Here is a 15,410-nt window from a genome sequence, read left to right as displayed (position 1 = left end):
GACACATGCACGTTTCTTATGGGCTGTGGGCTGTCTCTTCTCCTAACTGAGACCTACTTTACCCTAATAGTCCTTCTTAGGGTCCTCAAGCTGGTGTGGCCCACATGCAAGCTTGGGGACATCATCTGAGAGGCCCTTCTGGCTTCTAGAAGTCTGCTCCTGAGAGGCCTTTTAAATTGGCATTTCCAAATATTGATCCTCTGATGGGGATCAATGGGGTAGGTGCTGGAGTGGGTTTTCTGTCCCCATGACAGAGAGGTTTGGTGGCAGGCAGGAGCAGAAGGGTGATAGGACCTGAGGCCCTCCCTGATGCTTGCCACCTGCCCCTGCAGATACGATTCCTACGAGGCCTGTGACTCGAGGGCCGTCCTGAGTGAGCGTGATCTGTACCGGTCGGGCTATGACTACGGCGAGCTTGACCCTGAGATGGAAATGGCCTACGAGGGCCAGTATGATGCCTACCGCGACCAGTTCCGCATGCGTGGTGGCGACACCTTTGGCCCACGGGCTCAGGGCTGGGCCCGGGACTCCCGGAGTGGCCGGCCGATGGCCTCAGGCTATGGGCGTGTGTGGGAAGACCCCATGGGGGCCCGGGGCCAGTGCATGCCTGGTGCCTCCCGGCTGCCCTCCCTCTTCTCCCAGAACATCATCCCTGAGTACGGCATGTTCCAGGGCATGCGTGGCGGGGGCACCTTTCCGGGTGGCTCCCGCTTTGGCTTTGGGTTTGGCAATGGCATGAAACAGATGAGGCGGACCTGGAAGACCTGGACCACAGCTGACTTTCGGGTGAGTGGAGGAGGCCTTCCTGTTTTGTGACTGAGCAGAGCGAGGGGCCTGGAGCCGTCCACCCTTACCCTGCTCCCTTTTTCTGACCCAGACCAAGAAAAAGAAGAGAAAGCAATGTGGCAGTCCCGACGAGCCCGACAGCAAAGCCACCCGGACGGACTGCTCCGATAACAGTGATTCAGACAATGGTGAGGCCAGGCACTGGCATAACCCTGTCCTCTGCCCCTTGGGGCTCCTGGGCTGAGCTTGCTTCCTCTTACCTTTCAGACGAGGGCACCGAGGGGGAAGCTGCAGAGGGCACTGAAGGCGCTGAGCCTGTGGAGAAGGGCTTCAGAGCAGTAAGTGGCCCCAGCCCTGCACTCTCTCTGTCTGTAGGTGAGGCCTGTGAACAGTGGATCGCCTGAGTCATCTCTGCATGCACACATGACTAGTACAAGGAGGTGGAGGTCTGGTAGAGAGCACAAGCTGCTGGCAGGCTGCCTAACCAGAGGTTGGATTTCCTTATCAGAAAAATGGCAGAGTGAGCCCTCTGTGCAAGGGCTGTTGGGAGGATGTGAGGCTCCTGGCTCAGTGCCTGGCCTTGAATAGGGCCTTGTCATTTACAGCTGTTACGAACGCTATACATGCTTTAACATTGAATTTTTGAAATTGTGTCTTAGGAAGGAGAAGACGAAGAGGGAAAAGAGGATGGGAAGGAAGAGGGCAAAGAGGATGCAGAGAAAGGTGAGTCTTCTGAGTGGCCTGGGTTCTGGGGTGGCTCTTCCAGGTGCTCGTGGTGGGAGGGGTCCAGCCAAGGGCAGGGTTTTGGCAGAAACGTGTCCAGCTTGGATCCTCCCTTGTGTGGCTGGGTATGTGCTGGTAGGGAGTAACCTCCTTCTTCACCCCCTTCCCACTCTGCCCCTAATCTTCCCAGACCGAGGCTATGGGTGGCGATGGTCCCTGCCTAGTACACTGGTTTTGCCTTCAGGTGGGGGGCAGCAAGCAAAAGTGTGAGGGAACCCCAGGCACACCCCCTGCCCTCAGGCCCTTAGTAACACGCAGTTCTGAGTCCTTAATGGTTGGTGTCCAAGCCGGGACCCTTGGTGCAGTTTTTACGGCTCTGGTTTGCGTGTCCTTTCCCTTAGCGCCTCCACAGCCCCTCTTGGGAGTCCCTGTCCCCCTGTTCAAGTGATGAGCGCCAGCAGGTACCTAACCATAAATCCAGCCTCAGCCTACTGTTGCCGTGGTGCCCAGTGTGAGGTGGGCAGGGCCATGCAAGCTTTGGGGCCTTTACCACTTGGAGGCTGCTCTTAGGCCCCAGCTGAGGCCTTCCTGCATCCTGCCACCTGGGCCCTCTGAACTTGTGCCAGTGTCCCCACTGAGACAGCCTCTCTTTACCTTCCAGCCTCCCTGTGGCCCACTCTGCAGAGTATAGATGTCCTGGAGAGTGGTGGGGTCAGCACGTGTCCTCCCCTCTTCAGGGCCTAGGCCAAAATCACTCCCCACCCATTCCAGGGTACCCAGCCCTGCTCACAGCCAGAGGCCTTGCTCGACAGCTGCTTTCAGAATGGACCCTCTGGAGTAGATGGTGGATGATCCAGCCAGAGGCCACAAACTGGTAACTGTGCTCCTCTGTTCCCACAGGGGCCCTGAGCACCCAGGATGAGAGTGGCCAGACTAAGCGCAAGTTGCAGGCAGGCAAAAAGAACCAGGACAAGCAGAAAAAGCGGCAGCGAGACCGCATGGTGGAAAGGTAACCAGCTTCCCTCCACCCCTTTGCCTCTGCCTCGCTCTGGGGCTGCCTCCAGGAGAGCAGGGCCATAGCTCTGCTGCCTCACCGCCCTCTGGCCTCCCTTGGGAGCTGCCACCTGCTCGGCCGTGCATGGACCCTGCTTTCCGCCAGGCCCAGCTCCCAAGGCCTGATTCGTCCCTTGCCCCTCTGTGGCCGCCTGGCGACCGCTAGCGACTTTGGCCTGAGATCTGACACTGCTCACCACCGTTGCCCAGAAGCTCCAGCACTAGGTCACTCAGCGCACGAGCCCCGAGGTGCACTGGGGGCCTGATGCCCCTGCGGGAGGGGGCCAGCTCATCAGAGACTCAAGGTCCAAGGCGCCTGTGCCACCCCAGCTAGCTGCCAAGAGGCCATCACCGTGCTCAGGAGAGATGGCAGCACCTGTGGGCTGTGGCAGCCTCGGGCCTGCCCTCTGCCCTGCCCGCCGGCCCTGTCAGGCCGGGCCTGTCTGCGGCTGAGCCCTTCACGCCCCTTGGTCGGGTCTGTCTGCCCTCAGGGCTCCCGCACTGGCGCTTGCCTCCTCCTCCTCCGCCTCAGACTCTTGCTCTTGCTGGACCTTCCTCAGCCTCGCCGGCGCCTGGCCCCTGGGCTCTCCAGACAAAGCTGACCCCGTGGCCCAGATAAGGACGTCCGGCAGAGGTAGGGACCTGCCCCAAGGCCTCGGTGGCAGCTGGCCTCCTCCGCCCCTTGCCACGGCGGCCTGCTCCAGCCCAGGCCCCAGACCCCGGGCTTCTGCTGTGGACACGAGGCCCAGACAGAGCACCTCGCTCAGGTGACTCCAGGCTGCCCTCTGGCAGGCCGGGCGGGCGCCCTCCTTCCAGCTCAGACTGGTCTCTTCTCAGAAGAGGAAGATGAGGCAGCAGGTGCCCAGGCCTGCTTGCCTCCCATCCCTCCCGACACCACCCCCAAGCATTCTGAGCAAAGGATGGGCTGGGCCTTTCAGTCCCTCAGACCCCAGAAGGAAGATGCAGCACCTTTTCGGGCCCTGCCTCGGGACTGCGTACTCCACTCTGCACCTCAGGGCCACCTGGCTCACGCCAGGGCATCCTCCTTCCGGTCCCCAGCTGGGCCAAGTACACAAGCTCCTGCCCAGCCTTGGTAGAGATGCCCTCCGGCAACCTTCCAGCGACTCCTTGCCTGTTGCAGCAGCTGCTGCCTCAGGCTTCAGCCTCCTGCCTACGGGAAGGAAGAGCTCCTCCCCTGTCCCCTACGTTGCAGTAACTGCAGCCTGCAGACGTTCTGTCCCTCTCTACACCCAACCCCACTGGTCCTAGCCTGTCCCCCTGCTGGGACCGTACTTCACAGGCCCATGAGCAAGGCCTGTTTCAGGGCTCGCAGCTGGGTTGGGTGAGGCAGCAGCACTGTTCCCTGGGACCCTCTTGATCTCAGTCCCTCATTTCCTTCCTGTGGCAGGATCCAGTTTGTGTGTTCTCTCTGCAAATACCGGACCTTTTACGAGGATGAGATGGCCAGCCACCTCGACAGCAAGTTTCACAAGGAACACTTTAAGTACGTAGGCACCAAGCTTCCGAAGCAGACAGCTGACTTTCTGCAGGTGAGCCTTGGAGTGGTACAGCTGCTTTTACCCTCAGGACATAGAGCAGCCCACACAAACCTTAATATCTCCTTGGGATCTCCGGCAGGACTACGTTGCCAACAAGACCAAGAAGACAGAGGAGCTCCGAAAAACCGTGGAGGACCTTGATGGTCTTATCCAGCAGATCTACAGAGACCAAGATCTGACCCAAGGTGAGGAGGTTCCATCCCAGTCCTATCAGGCAGGGCCTCAGCCTTCCCTCCTCTGGTTCTCAGAGTGGGGTCACAACACCCCTCTGTTCCCCCAGGGAGGGTCACTGAGAACAGCCTCAGGCCCACGTGGAAGTGGCAGGGTGAGGTGAGGAGCTGGTCTGCTGTTTTCCCCCAACTCCTGGGTCTTTCTTAGGTGCCTGGGACCAGTGGCAACTCCCCTCCTTCTCCCCTCTACAGAAATTGCCATGGAACATTTTGTGAAGAAGGTAGAGGCAGCCCACTGTGCAGCCTGTGACCTCTTCATTCCCATGCAGTTTGGGATCATTCAGAAGCACCTCAAGACCATGGATCACAACCGGAACCGCAGGGTGAGTGGCTACCAGTGCCCTCCCACCAGCCTGTGGGTTGACTGGGTGAGGCCACTGGGGAGTTCCTGGGGTTATAGCCCCTGCTTGCCTATGAGAAACTGCAGGGACTGCAGGGCGCAGGAAGATGTAGACATTTCCAGCCCAGTTCAGTCAGCGAAGCTACAGAGAGAGGGGTGGGAAATGGGGACTCTGCCTGGCAGGTGGTGGCATCAGAGCTAGACCTTAAGAAGTAAGGTCTGTGGGATATGGGGACCTCCATGTGCATATGGGTCAATGGCCACATAGGTTCAGAAACCAAACAGGGAGAAGTGTATGGTGCAAGTGTTGTTGGAGGAAGTATTGGACACAAGGTTCACAAGGGCTGGGCTGAGGGGCCTGATCTTGCTCCTGTAGGCAGCAAAGCTTTTAAGTGGGGGACCAGTAGGATTAGAGTCGGTGTTGGACTAGAGACTTTGGGCACCTGTTGTGGGAGGGAGGTTGGGGATCAAGGAAGGGCTGCTGCAGTATCAAGCCAGAGGTATGCCTCCACCTTGGAGATGAAGACAGGCAGGATAGAAGAGGTGTTAAGGAAGTGAACAGGAGGTTGGCATGAGGGAGTGACCAGAAGTCTGGGATGTGGCAGATTTCTGCCTTAGCTGGTGGACAGTGTTGCTGCTATGATGGGGAGGGCGGTATATGGTACAGGGAAAGGAGCGAGTTTGGCAAGAAATTGAAAAAATTCTGTCTTGCATTCCAGTGTATTCCCAGTGCCTATCACAGAAGCCAGAGTAGGTGGGGTTTTTTTGTTGTTGAATGGGTGACATCCTAGGTTAGAGGTGTCTGTTAGAGATCAAGTGAGGGTGGTGGGGCTTTGCAGTAGGGAAAGAGCTGAGAGGCTCAGGACCCGGTCTGGGCTAGAAAGAGAGTCTTGGGTGCCATCACCTGGAGGAGGCTGATGGGATTTATGAGCAGATAATAGCAGCAAAATGGTATAAGAAATAGCATTTCTCAACCTTTTTCCATGCCCATCAGATTCATCGCTGGTCTTTCTCAGTGCAGTGATTCTCAACAGTGGGATGGGTTTAGAGATCTGGCTTGGGTGGTTGAGGAGATTTGGGATTGGCATATGCAATTGAGAGATATGGAAAGATAAGGAAAATGTCCCTTGGCTTTGGCAGCAGAGAAGCTGTAGGGATCTTGCCAAGGTGAGATTCTTGGTTTGGGAGCTGATAAAAGGGGTATACCAAAAGAGAACAGAGAGCAGATTGTAGAGGCTGGACAGTGCATGGTATTAAAACTTGGAAAATCTGGATGAAATGAATGATAGCTAGCAAAAAATAAACTCAAAAGTGATTCTAAAGCAAGTTGAAAAAAAAAGAACAGCTGTAACAACCAGCAACTGTAGAGGGGATTGGAAGGGTGATAAAAGTTACTTTGAAGACACCAGGAGTAGTTTATAGAGATAGTTTCAATATAAACACTATATTTTTTAAAATTCCAGACTTAGAAGTGAATAAAAAGCTTCTAATTATTATTATTATTTTGGTGACAGCTTTATTGATATACAATTCACATACCATACGGTTCATCCATGTAAGGTGTACAAGTCAGTAGTTTTTAATAATATTCACAGTTATGCAGCTATCAGCACAGTCAATTATAGAACCTTTTCATCACCTCAAAAAGAAACCCATACCCTTTAGCTATCACTCCAACCCCCATGCTCCGCCAGCCTTAGGCGACCACTGATCTACTGTCTGTCTCCATGTATTTGCTTATTATGAACATTTCATAAAAATGCAATCACATAGTATGTGGTCTTCTGTGATCGGCTTCTTCAATTTAGCGTATGTTCAATGTTCTTCCATATTGTAGAATGTGTCAGAACTTCATTCCTTTGTATGGCCTAAAAATATTCTCTTGTATGGACACATACCTCATTTGGTTTATTCATTCTTTAGAATTTGGATTGTTTCTACCTCTTGGCTATTATGGATAATTCTGTTATGATGCAAGTTTTTGTGTGGACATGTATTATCATTTCTTTTAGACAGGAGTGGAATATCTGGGTCAAATAGTAACATTTTAACTTCCTGAGGAACTGCCAGATTGTTTTCCAAAGTGGCTGTACCATTTTATATCCCCATCAGCAATATATGAGAGCTCTGATTTATTATATCTCACCAACACTAGTTATTATCTGACTTTTTGATTCCAGCCATTCTAGTGGGTGTGCAGTGGTATCTGTTGTATTTTTCATTCGCATTTCCCTGATAACTGACTAATGATGTTGAGCATCTTTTCAGTGGCTTGTTGGCCATCTGTCTTACATTCTTAGAGGTGAAGAAATGTCTGTTCAGATACTTTATTTTTTAATTGTGTGGTCTTTTTGAGTTGAGGGTTCTTTATGTATTCTAGATACAAGTACCTTATCAGGCATATGATTTGCGAATATTTTCTCCCATTCTGTGGGTTGTTTTTTTTCACCTTTTTAATGTGTCTTTGCAGCACAAAGTTTAATTTTTTTTTTTTTCATTATGCGGGCCTCTCACTGTTGTGGCCTCTCCCGTTGCGGAGCACAGGCTCCGGACGTGCAGGCTCAGCGGCCATGGCTCACGGGCCCAGCCGCTCTGCAGCATGTGGGATCCTCCCGGACCGGGGCATGAACCCGTGTCCCCTGCATCGGCAGGTGGACTCTCAACCACTGCGCCACCAGGGAAGCCCCAAAAGTTTAATTTTGATGAAATCCAGTTTATCTATTTTTTTTCTTTTGTTCCTGTGCTTGGGGTATCATATCTAAGAATCCATTGTCAAATAAAAGGTCACAAAGATTTACCCCTATCTTTTCTTTTTTAAAAATATTTATTTATTTATTTTTGGCTGCGTCGGGTCTTCATTGCTGCTCGCAGGCTTTCTTCAGTTGCAGCGAGCGGGGTCTACTCTTGGTTGCGGTGCACAGGCTTCTCATTGCGGTGGCTTCTCTTGTTGCAGAGCACGGGCTCTAGGCACACAGGCTTCAGTAGTTGTGGTGCACAGGCTTGTAGTTGTGGCTCACGGGCTCTAGAGCCCAGGCTTAGTAGTTGTGGCGCACGGGCTTAGTTGCTCTGCGACATGTGGGATCTTCCCAGACCAGGGCTCAAACCTGTGTCCCCTGCATTGGCAGGCGGATTCTTAACCTGCGCCACCAGGGAAGCTCCCCTATGTTTTCTTTCTCTTTTTTTTTTTTCTTTTTTTGCGATACGCGGGGGGCCTCTCACTGCTGTGGCCTCTCCTGTTGCGGAGCACAGGCTCCGGACGCACAGGCTCAGTAGCCATGGCTCACGGGCCCAGCCGCTCCGCGGCATGTGGGATCTTCCCAGACCGGGACACGAACCCGCATCCCCTGCATCGGCAGGCGGACCCCCAACCACTGCGCCACCAGGGAAGCCCCCCTATGTTTTCTTACAATAAGAATTTTACAGTTTCGGCTCCTATAATTTTGGATCTTTGATGCATTTTAGTTAATTTTTGTATATGGTATAAGGTAAGGTTCAACTTCATTCTATTCCATGTGATTTTCCAGTTGTCCCAGCACCATTTGTAGAAGAAACTACTTTTTCCCTGTGACTGTTTTTTCTCATTTTCACTATGGCACCCTTGTCAAAAAGCAGTTGACCATAGCTACATGGATTTATTTCTGGACTCTTTATTCTTTTGTTCTCTATATTCTTATGCCATTACCACACTTTAGCTTCATAGTAAGATTAAGAATCGGAAAGTGTGACTCCTCTAACTTTTGTTCCTTTTTTTTCAAGATTGTGCCTTTGAGCTTCCAAGAATTTTAGGACCAGCATGTCAGTTTCTACAAAGAAGCCAGCTGTTATTCTGATAGGACTATATTCAATTTCTGTATCAATTTGAAGCGTGTTGCCATCTCAGCAGTATTAAGTCTTCCAGTCTGTAAATATGGGGTGCCTTTGCATTTATTTAGATCTTCTTTAATTTCTTTCAACAGTGTTTTATAGTTTCCAGTGTATAAGTTTTGCACTTTTGGGGCTCTTAATTTATTCCTAAGTATTTTATTCTTTTGATACTATTATAAATGGAATTGTGTTCTTTAATTCCATTTCTGGGTTGTTCTTTGTATGTGTATCAAAATACAATTGATATTTGTATGTTGATATTTTATCCCGTAACTTCACTGAAGTTGTTTATTAATTCTGATAGTTTAGTGGATTCCTTAGCATTTTCTGTATATAAGATCAGTTATCTGCAAATAGAGATAGTTTAACTACTTCCTTTCCAATCTGGATGCCGTTTAATTTTTTTTTTTTCTTCTTTAATTGCCCTGGCTAGAACATCCAACACAGTTTTGAAGAGAAGTATCTTCTTGTTCCTGATCTTGGTAGGGGAGGAAGCATCGGTCTTTGACCATTAAGTACGATGTTAGCTGTGGATTTTTCATAGGTGCCCTTTTTCTGGTTGCTGAATTCCCTTCTATTCGTATCTTGTTGAGTGTTTTTATTCTGGAAGGATATTGGATTTTGTCAAATGCTTTTTCTGCATTTATTGAGATGCTCATGTGGCTTTTGTTTTTTATTCTATTCGTATGGTATATTACATTAACTTGGGTTGTTAAGCCACGCTTGGTGTTCCTGGGAAAAATCCTACTTGGTCATGGTGTATAATTTTTTTATATGTTGTTGGATTGGCTTTGCTGATGTTTTGTTGAGAATTTTTGCATCTGTATTCATAAGAGATAATTCATCTGTGTTTTTTTGTGATGTCTTTGGTTTTGGTATCAAAGTAATACTGGCCTCAAAAAATGAGTTGGGACGTTTTCCCTCCTTTTGTTTGGAAGTATGTGAAGAATTGGTATTAAATTGGTAGAATTTGCCTCTGAAGCCATCTGGACCTGGGCTTTTCTTTGTGGGTAGCTGCTTTTTTTTCATTGCTAATTCTATTTCTTTACTTGTTATTGGTCTATTTAGATTTTCTGTTTCTTCTTTCTTTGGCTGCACCATGCATCTTTCAGGACCTTACTTCCCGGGCCAGGGATTGAACCTGGGCTCCAGCAGTGAAGGTGCCAAGTGGTCCTAACCACTGGAACACCAGGGAACTCCCTCTATTTCTTCTTGAGTCAGTTTCAGTAGTTTGTGTCTTTCTAGAAATATGTCTGTTTCATCTATTATCCAATTTATTAGCATACATTTATTTCTAGTGTTCCATTATAATCCTTTTTATTTCTGTAATGTCAGTAGTCCCCTTCTTTCTTTTTCTTTTTTTTTTTTTTTTTTTTTTTGCGGTTCGCTGGCCTCTCACCGCTGTGGCCTCTCCCGCCGCGGAGCACAGGCTCCGGACGCGCAGGCCCAGCGGCCACGGCTCACGGGCCCAGCCACTCCGCGGCATGTGGGATCCTCCCGGACCGGGGCACGAACCCACGTCCCCTGCATCGGCAGACGGACCCCCAACCACTGCGCCACCAGGGAAGCCCCCCCTTCTTTCATTTTTGACTGGTAATTTGAGTCTTGTTTTTTTCTTGGTCAGTCTTGTTAAGGTTTGTTAATTTTGTTGATCTTTAAAAAGAATAAACTTATGGCTTCATTGATTTTTTTTTCCTCTTCTGTTATTCTGTCCTCTGCTTCATTAATTTCTACTCCAATATTCTGCTTGCTTAGGTTTTTTTCTTTTTCTTTTTTTTTTTTTTTTTGCGGTTCGCGGGCCTCTCACTGCTGTGGCCTCTCCCGTTGCGGAGCACAGGCTCCGGATGCACAGGCTCAGCGGCCATGGCTCACGGGCCCAGCCACTCCGTGGCATGTGGAATCTTCCTGGACCGGGGCACGAACCCGTGTCCCCTGCATTGGCAGGCGGACTTTCAACCACTGCGCCACCAGGGAAGCCCGGTTTTTTTCTATTTTAATGTAGGCATTTATAGCTATAATTTTTTCTCTGAGTACTGCTTTCACTGTATCGCATAACTTTTGGCATGTCACGTCCTCATTTTCACTCATCTCAGGTTATTTTCTAATTTCCCTCTGATTTCTTTTTCTTAGACCCACTAGTTATTCAGCAGTGTGTCATTTAATTTTCACATATTTCTGAATTTCCCAAATTCCTTTCTGTTACTGATTTCTAATTTTATTCAGTGTGGTCAGAGAATATACATTCTATTATTTCAGTCCTTTTAATTTACTGAAGTTTGTTCTATGGCCTAGTGTATGGCCTATGCTGTGCCTTGTGCATTTGAAAAGAATGGATTTTCTGCTCTTGCTGTGTGGAGTGTTCTATAGATACCTGTTATGCTTGTTTGGTTTTATAGTGTTGTTCAAGCCTTTTATTTCCTTGTTGGTCTTCTGCCAAGTTGTTCTATGCATTATTGACAGTGGGATATCAGCTATTGTTGAATTGTCTGTTTCTCCCTTTATTTCTGTCGGGTTTTGTCTTATGTATTTTGGTGCTCTGTTGTTAGGTGCATCTATACTTAGAATTGTTATATCCTCCTGATGGAGTGACCCTTTATCCTTATAAAATGTCCCTTTCTGTCTTAGTAACATTTTTTGTTTTAACACTCTATTTTGTCTGCTATTAGTATAGCCAGTTCATTTTTCTTATGGTTGATGATTGTATATCTTTTCCCATCCTTTTCATTTCTATTTATTGAATCTATTGGATCTAAAGTGTATCTCCTATGAATAGCATATAATTTGATCTTGTTTTTCTATCCAGTTTGACAGTCTCTGTCTTTTGACTGGATTGTTTAATTCATTCACATTTACCATTATTGTTGATATTATTAGATTTACATCATTCTTCTATTCACGCTTTACTGCTTTCTTTGTATTAAGTATTTCTTTAGTATAACATTTAATTTTAATGGTTTTTTTGCACTGCATTTTGGGGAATTATTTTCCTAGTGGTTTCTCTAGGCCTTACCTTGTACATATTAACTTTTTAAGTTTTCCTTTAGATACAATAACTTAATTTCAGTGAGATTAAGTTACCCGTATGTACCTCTCTACATAGGAGGTTTTTGTTATGTAAAGTAGTACCTCTGTATGTGGTACAAACCCAATAATGTAATACAATGTAATTATTACTTTATATAATTTGTCTTTTAAGGAAGCTGACAGAAGAAAGGAGAGCAGTTACATATTTCTAGTTTTTGTTATATTGGCCTTCTTATTGCTCATTACTGGTTCTCTTCATTTGAATTCTTCCTGTGGATTGAAGTTACCATCTACAGTCATTTCCTTATTAGCCCAATACAATTTTACTCCCCCAACCTTCTTTGTGCCATTATTGGCAAATATATTACATTTCTGTGTTACAGGCCAAACAATACAATTATTTATATGTATTTACAACTATATATATTTTTAATATTTAAATATATGTATGGTTTTATACAGCCCCTTTTTAAGCCAGTTGAGAAGACAGGAAAACATACTGCATTTGTAGTGTTTTTTGTAATTACATAATTACCTTTACTGTTCTTTCATGTGGATTTGCATTATTGTCTGGGATCACTTCCTTTCTGCTTGAAGAACCTCCTTTGGTATTTCTTATAAGGTCTGCTAGTATGTGGTATGTAGTTGTTGTAGCAAAAATCTGAAAACATATTAAGTGTGCTTCAGTTGGGAGACATTCTGGTGTGTCCATCTGTGCACCTAAAGGGAGGAGGATAATGTATTGGCGAGTGAGAATAGTATCCTAATTGTGCATCTTTTTTCCGTTCATAAAACTTTTTTTCCACTTAACATGAACTTAATACACGTGTTCTTAACAATTATGCTTGAATTGTTCATGAAAATCTCGTAAGACATTAAAAAAGCCATCATCTCAAGTTCCATGTTAACTATTTTTACAGCATGTTAGTCAAGCATCAAAAAAAATCACAAAAGCAAAAAAAAAACTTAAGAAAAAATTAAATATATGGGTTTTTTTTGTTTTACTGCTGTGCTTGATATACATGAAGTAGTGGATATCAAGCAATTCATTTTTTAAAAAATTTTTATTTATTTATTTTTGGCCGTGTTGGGTCTTCGTTGCTGCACGCGGGCTTTCTCTAGTTGCGGCGAGCAGGGGCTGCTCTTCGTTGCCATGTGTGGGCTTCTCATTGCAGTGGCTTCTTTTGTTGTAGAGCACAGGCTCTGGGCTCATGGGCTTTGGTATTTGTGGCTCAGGGGCTCTAGAGCACAGGCTCAGTAGTTGGGGCGCATGGGCTTAGTTGCTCCGCGGCATGTGGGATCTTCCTGGACCAGGGCTCAAACCCGTGTCCCCTGCATTGGCAGGTGTATTCTTAACCACTGCGCCACCAGGGAAGCCCAAGCAATTCATTTTTACTGCATCTTGTACATTCGTTCTTAAGTTGCCTAAAACATTTAAATGCAAATATAATGAGTGTAGCAAAAATAATGAAAGCAAACAGCAGGTAACTTTATAAATAATGGAATGTGAACCGTTTTTGCTCTTATCCAGAGTAAATTGGGTCACAGCTAAAGGAACGCTTCTGTAGCTGTAGTCAGCGGTGTGCACATTGAGACTGGGTGTTCTGCAGATAACACATAGTTTAACGTTTAATATCCATGGGATATCTATTTCTACTACAGCCTTGTAAGTGTGCCAAACCTTAAAGTACCCACAACTACACCTGCGACTGGAACCAGTTATCCCTTTTATTCCCCACAAGGACAAACCAATATGTAGGCAGTTTTCTTTTGTGTATCTTTAACTTGTTTCATTTTCAGCATGCATGAGGGCTATTAATATCTTCCCCAAGTAGTAGAGAAAAATATGTAAGGAAAAGAAGATGAAGGTGGGGAAAGGGAGTAGAAACAGAAAGTGAGATGATTTTCTGAAATGTGATAATAGAGTGGCTAGGGTAGAGTAGAGGTCCTGGAGATCAGCTTCCCCACCCCTCCAAAAATAGCTTTACCTGTTTTTCCTGTTCATGGCTTTATACTTGCATTACCATTACTTGCATTAATGATGGAAGTAAGAGTTGCCTTCATTCTCACCACCGAGAAAATCATGTAGCATTTTGGTATAAATCCTCCCAGAGGGAAAGGCTCTGGAATGCTGTGCACACTGTCCCTGAGCCCTACTTTAAGGACCGCATGGTGTTCTTTTGAATGTTTGATTTACTTAACCACTTCTCCACTGAAGAACATTAAGGTGCTTTCCAATTTTTCACTACTGCAATCAATGTGCATGCATGTTTCCAATTTTAAACTTAGGCTAGACTCTGGGAAGGAATTAACTGAGAAATTTTTACTTCTGATATATTCCATCAAACTGATTTCCAGAAAATAAACAGTTGAGCCTCTCACCAACAGAGTATAAGTGTCTCTTTTCAACCTTTACATTTGGGGGTATAATTCTTCCTCCTGGGAATCCTATGGATTAAAAGGATGTATATCATTAAAATACACTGTTTGACATTCGTATTCCTGCTTTTATATCCTCCCTGTTTATCCTAAAGAGTTCCATGCATTTTAGGGCATTTGCCCCCTTGTTAGGTGTTGCACATTTGGTTTTTAGTAGGTTTTTTTATTTGTTTGCTGCTTATAATTTTTAAGTAAGCAAATCAGATTTCTGCAGTACAGCTGTAAACACATATGTCTGTAATCAGTTACATACAGTAAGTATGGTATGGAAAGATGGAGCATTTGAGCAAAGATCAAATCGGGTCGTGGCTCCATGCTTGTAGAGTGGACCCACGCTTGTACCCAAGGGTGTGCTTACAGAACTACGCAATCTGGTAGTAGTCATTGGCGGTGCTGGGCCCCGAGGTGGAGGTGGAGAGGTGTGCGGGTGTGAGTGGTCTCTGCCCGATCCGGCGGGGTGGGGTGGGGAGTTTTGGATACCTGGGGCAGCCTCTGCAGCCCTGCCTGCCTTGCCCGTAGCTCATGATGGAGCAGTCTAAGAAGTCCTCGCTCATGGTGGCTCGCAGCATCCTCAACAACAAGCTAATCAGCAAGAAGCTGGAGCGCTATCTGAAGGTGAGCTGCACGCCCCTGGCATGCTGGCCCCGGCCCCGGCCCCAGCCCCTGGTCCTGGTCCCGGCCCCAGCCCCGCGGGTCCTCCCTTTCTTCAGTATGGCGCCCCTCTCCGCAGGGCGAGAACCCTTTCACCGACAGCCCGGAGGAGGAGAAGGAACAGGAGGAGGCCGAGGGCGGTGCCCTGGATGAGGGGGCGCTGGTCGAAGCGGCAGGGGTCGCGGAGGGTGCAGAGGGCGCGCCGGCGCAGCCCCCAGTGCCCCCGGAGCCGGCCCCTGGGGCCGCGTCCCCGCCCCCACCGCCGCCCCCCGAGGAAGACGAAGAGGCGGCCGTGCCCCTACTGGGCGGTGCGCTGGAGCGCCAGATCCGAGGCATCCCGGGCCTGGACGTGGAGGCTGATGACGACGACGAGGAGGGCGGGGGGGGCGCTCCATGACCCGGGCCCGGGGCGGGCGGGGCCCGCGTGGCCGAGGCTGCAAGCCGAGTCTAATAAAGTTCTTCCCATCTTACCTCTTCCTCTTTTGTCTATGTGCGGCGCGGTCCCCGTGGGCGGGTGTCGGCACCTAGCCGCTGGGCTGTGTGTGCCTGCGGGTGGGGCCCGGGAGGGGTGGGTTGCGCCTGCGCACTGGGGGGGAGGAGAAGGGATACGCCTGCGAGCAGCAAGGCACCGCGGTCCACCAAAACTCCCAGGGTGCTGTGAACACCGATCCACAACAACCGGAAGGCCAGCTGGGGTGGTAAGGGCGGTCCCGCTGTGAACTCCAGCCAATGGTAGCCCGT

The 15,410-nt window shown here is 48.2% G+C and overlaps 1 protein-coding gene and 1 long non-coding RNA gene across 3 annotated transcripts in view; one reads left to right on the top strand and one right to left on the bottom strand.

Moving 5' to 3' along the window:
* Positions 1-15,139, top strand: part of AKAP8L (A-kinase anchoring protein 8 like) — a 30,131-nt gene extending 14,992 nt beyond the window's left edge. For both annotated transcript variants that reach the window (XM_019951190.3, XM_019951189.3), the window contains 10 exons: positions 333-786; positions 878-974; positions 1,054-1,124; positions 1,446-1,509; positions 2,410-2,518; positions 3,971-4,112; positions 4,201-4,306; positions 4,544-4,674; positions 14,538-14,633; positions 14,749-15,139. In XM_019951190.3, the coding sequence (XP_019806749.1) occupies positions 333-786; positions 878-974; positions 1,054-1,124; positions 1,446-1,509; positions 2,410-2,518; positions 3,971-4,112; positions 4,201-4,306; positions 4,544-4,674; positions 14,538-14,633; positions 14,749-15,066 (1,588 nt within the window). In that variant the 3' untranslated portion in view covers positions 15,067-15,139. The remainder of the gene's footprint in view (positions 1-332; positions 787-877; positions 975-1,053; positions 1,125-1,445; positions 1,510-2,409; positions 2,519-3,970; positions 4,113-4,200; positions 4,307-4,543; positions 4,675-14,537; positions 14,634-14,748) is intronic.
* LOC141278378 (uncharacterized) lies at positions 7,857-15,406 on the bottom strand. Its single transcript, XR_012331028.1, has 2 exons — positions 15,141-15,406; positions 7,857-14,027 (listed from the first exon to the last, which is right to left on the bottom strand). It is a non-coding gene; the product is annotated as an uncharacterized lncRNA (long non-coding RNA).
* Between the last annotated feature and the right edge of the window lie 4 nt (positions 15,407-15,410).

This window comes from Tursiops truncatus, chromosome 3, assembly GCF_011762595.2.
Source record: "Tursiops truncatus isolate mTurTru1 chromosome 3, mTurTru1.mat.Y, whole genome shotgun sequence".
NCBI lineage: Eukaryota > Metazoa > Chordata > Mammalia > Artiodactyla > Delphinidae > Tursiops > Tursiops truncatus.
This window is presented reverse-complemented; position numbering and strand designations above follow the sequence as displayed.